Source organism: Mastigoproctus giganteus, chromosome 14 (genome assembly GCF_048544385.1).
Source record: "Mastigoproctus giganteus isolate SK-2022 chromosome 14, ASM4854438v1, whole genome shotgun sequence".
NCBI classification, from domain to species: Eukaryota; Metazoa; Arthropoda; class Arachnida; order Uropygi; family Thelyphonidae; genus Mastigoproctus; species Mastigoproctus giganteus.
The window spans coordinates 86679592-86681526 of record NC_143588.1 but is presented as its reverse complement, the minus strand read 5'-3'; the positions used below and the strand labels follow the sequence as shown (position 1 = coordinate 86681526).

The following is a 1935-nucleotide window of genomic DNA, read 5'->3' as shown; positions in this document are numbered from 1 at the left end:
TCATTAATGCGTTCCAGTTGAATTATTATTTCTATTTATTTATTCTTTTAATTTTTAACGCAATTTAACTAAGTAGAACAACAGTATATAGCAAAAACATATTGAAAACATTTTTAATGCGTGCCTTTTTCTCCTCCCATAACGAAACCAATAAATTATTTCCTGATTAAAGTAACAGCGAACCTGAGGTGTTTGTGTGTTGGGGGAGGGGAAGGAATAAAATGTGTAGATAACAACTGGGACTGTTCGGTTTAACCAATCAGTTTTGCTCTTAGATTTCATAGTTTGGCTTAGTGCGAAGTTAGAATACCAAGTTCCATAACAAGCTAAGATTTAGCAGAAATACGTTTGAATACTTACTGGTAGACGTATTATCGTTGTCATTTGTACCAATTAGGTTGAAATGATACTTACTGAACTATGCTTTGCAACCGTATCTCAACAAACTACAGAAGAAGATAGTTTCAAGAATGCAACACCTGTTATAGTTGTTCAGGGCGCTTCGGTCAGCAATGATTATTGCAAGGCAGATGAAAAATTTCCCGATGACCAAAAGGACGTTTGGAAAGAAACACCGTCAACACCTTTAGCTTCAACCTTCAAGTCGAGAAACATACAACATCTTGGTATTATTCTCGCTCTCTTGTGCGCCTTCCTGGGAAGTGTAAAAGGAGTAATGGTTTCCGAAGTAAAAAGCATTGGCCCACTTGAGATTTTTGGTCTTCGTAGTCTGGGAGCTGTGGTATTTATCTTGCCGATTCTCGTCTACCGCAGGGACAGGATTTGGTATAATTCTGACACCAACGTCAGGTTATTAATTCGTTCTGTAATTGGGAACGTTGCAGTTGCTGGATATTATTTTGGATTCGCATATTTACCATTGGCTGATGCATCAGTTATCTTCTACAGTATGCCGATCTACACCACCTTGATCGGTTGGATCTTTTTGAAAGAATATTGTGGCGTGTTTCATATTTTATGTGTCTTTTTATCAGCGATTGGAGTGTGCTTCGTCGCATCTCCAACCTTCCTATTTGGAGAAGTCCGGGATTCCGGTTTTTACAGCAATCCGACTGATTCTATTAAAGGTATTGTAGGGGCTATCGTAGGCGCCATTGCTCAGTCAGTTGCTTTAATAGTGTTGAGAAGACTAAATTCTGTTTCTGCATTAGTGGTAAGTTTCTGGTGGGCGGTTGTAGGTATGGTGTCGTCTTTTGGGTTGGTATATTCTTTCGGGGTACTGCAAATATGGAAATGCGGTATCGAAAGCACGCTCGTTTTCTTAATTTCTCTCATTGGGTTCATTAGCGAGGTGGTTTTAGTGGTAGCGTTATATATGGAAGAAGCAGGCAAAGTTTCAATTGCTTTAACTTCCGAGATTGTGTGGGCATTTATCTTACAAAAATTTATCCAAAATGTGACTCCAAATATCGTAAGTATTATCGGGACCCTGTTCATACTTAGTGCTTTGCTGGGATCTGGCATGAAAAACTTAAATACAATTGAACTATGGGAAAAATGGTGTTGCAGAAATCATTCAAAGCAGATCAGTGTCAGGAGTAGACTACGTAGCAAGGAACATAAAACTTACAGCTCATTAAAAGCAAGTCATATTTAAAGTTCGGTTATGAGAATTTCCCATTCTTACCGTTTTAAATGTTAATAGTAAATGTAAGTAACTTTTGTTTTTATGTTTATCTTCACTTTTTGTTCTTTGATTGACATTTTTATATCTTTTAAAATGTTATAGGTGAAGGTTTGCACGTAGTTCAAAATGCAGACATTTATTACGTTTTCTGTGTGAGATCTTTAATAAATTTTTTCTTAAAGAAATATAAGCTGAGCAATATTGTCAATTCGCCGTTTTAAAATAAAGTTTAGTTCTGTCAACAAGATCATCATATCCCACCCCCACACACATTCCATAGTTTCTCT

General features: G+C 36.9%; 1 protein-coding gene across 1 annotated transcript; it reads left to right on the top strand.

Annotated features, from left to right (window-relative positions):
* Positions 1–403: 403 nt before the first annotated feature.
* Positions 404–1618, top strand: LOC150075320 (solute carrier family 35 member G1-like). Its single transcript, XM_090388446.1, has one exon. It carries the CDS (start codon positions 404–406, stop codon positions 1616–1618), a length of 1215 nt encoding a protein of 404 aa, XP_090244572.1.
* Positions 1619–1935: the final 317 nt, after the last annotated feature.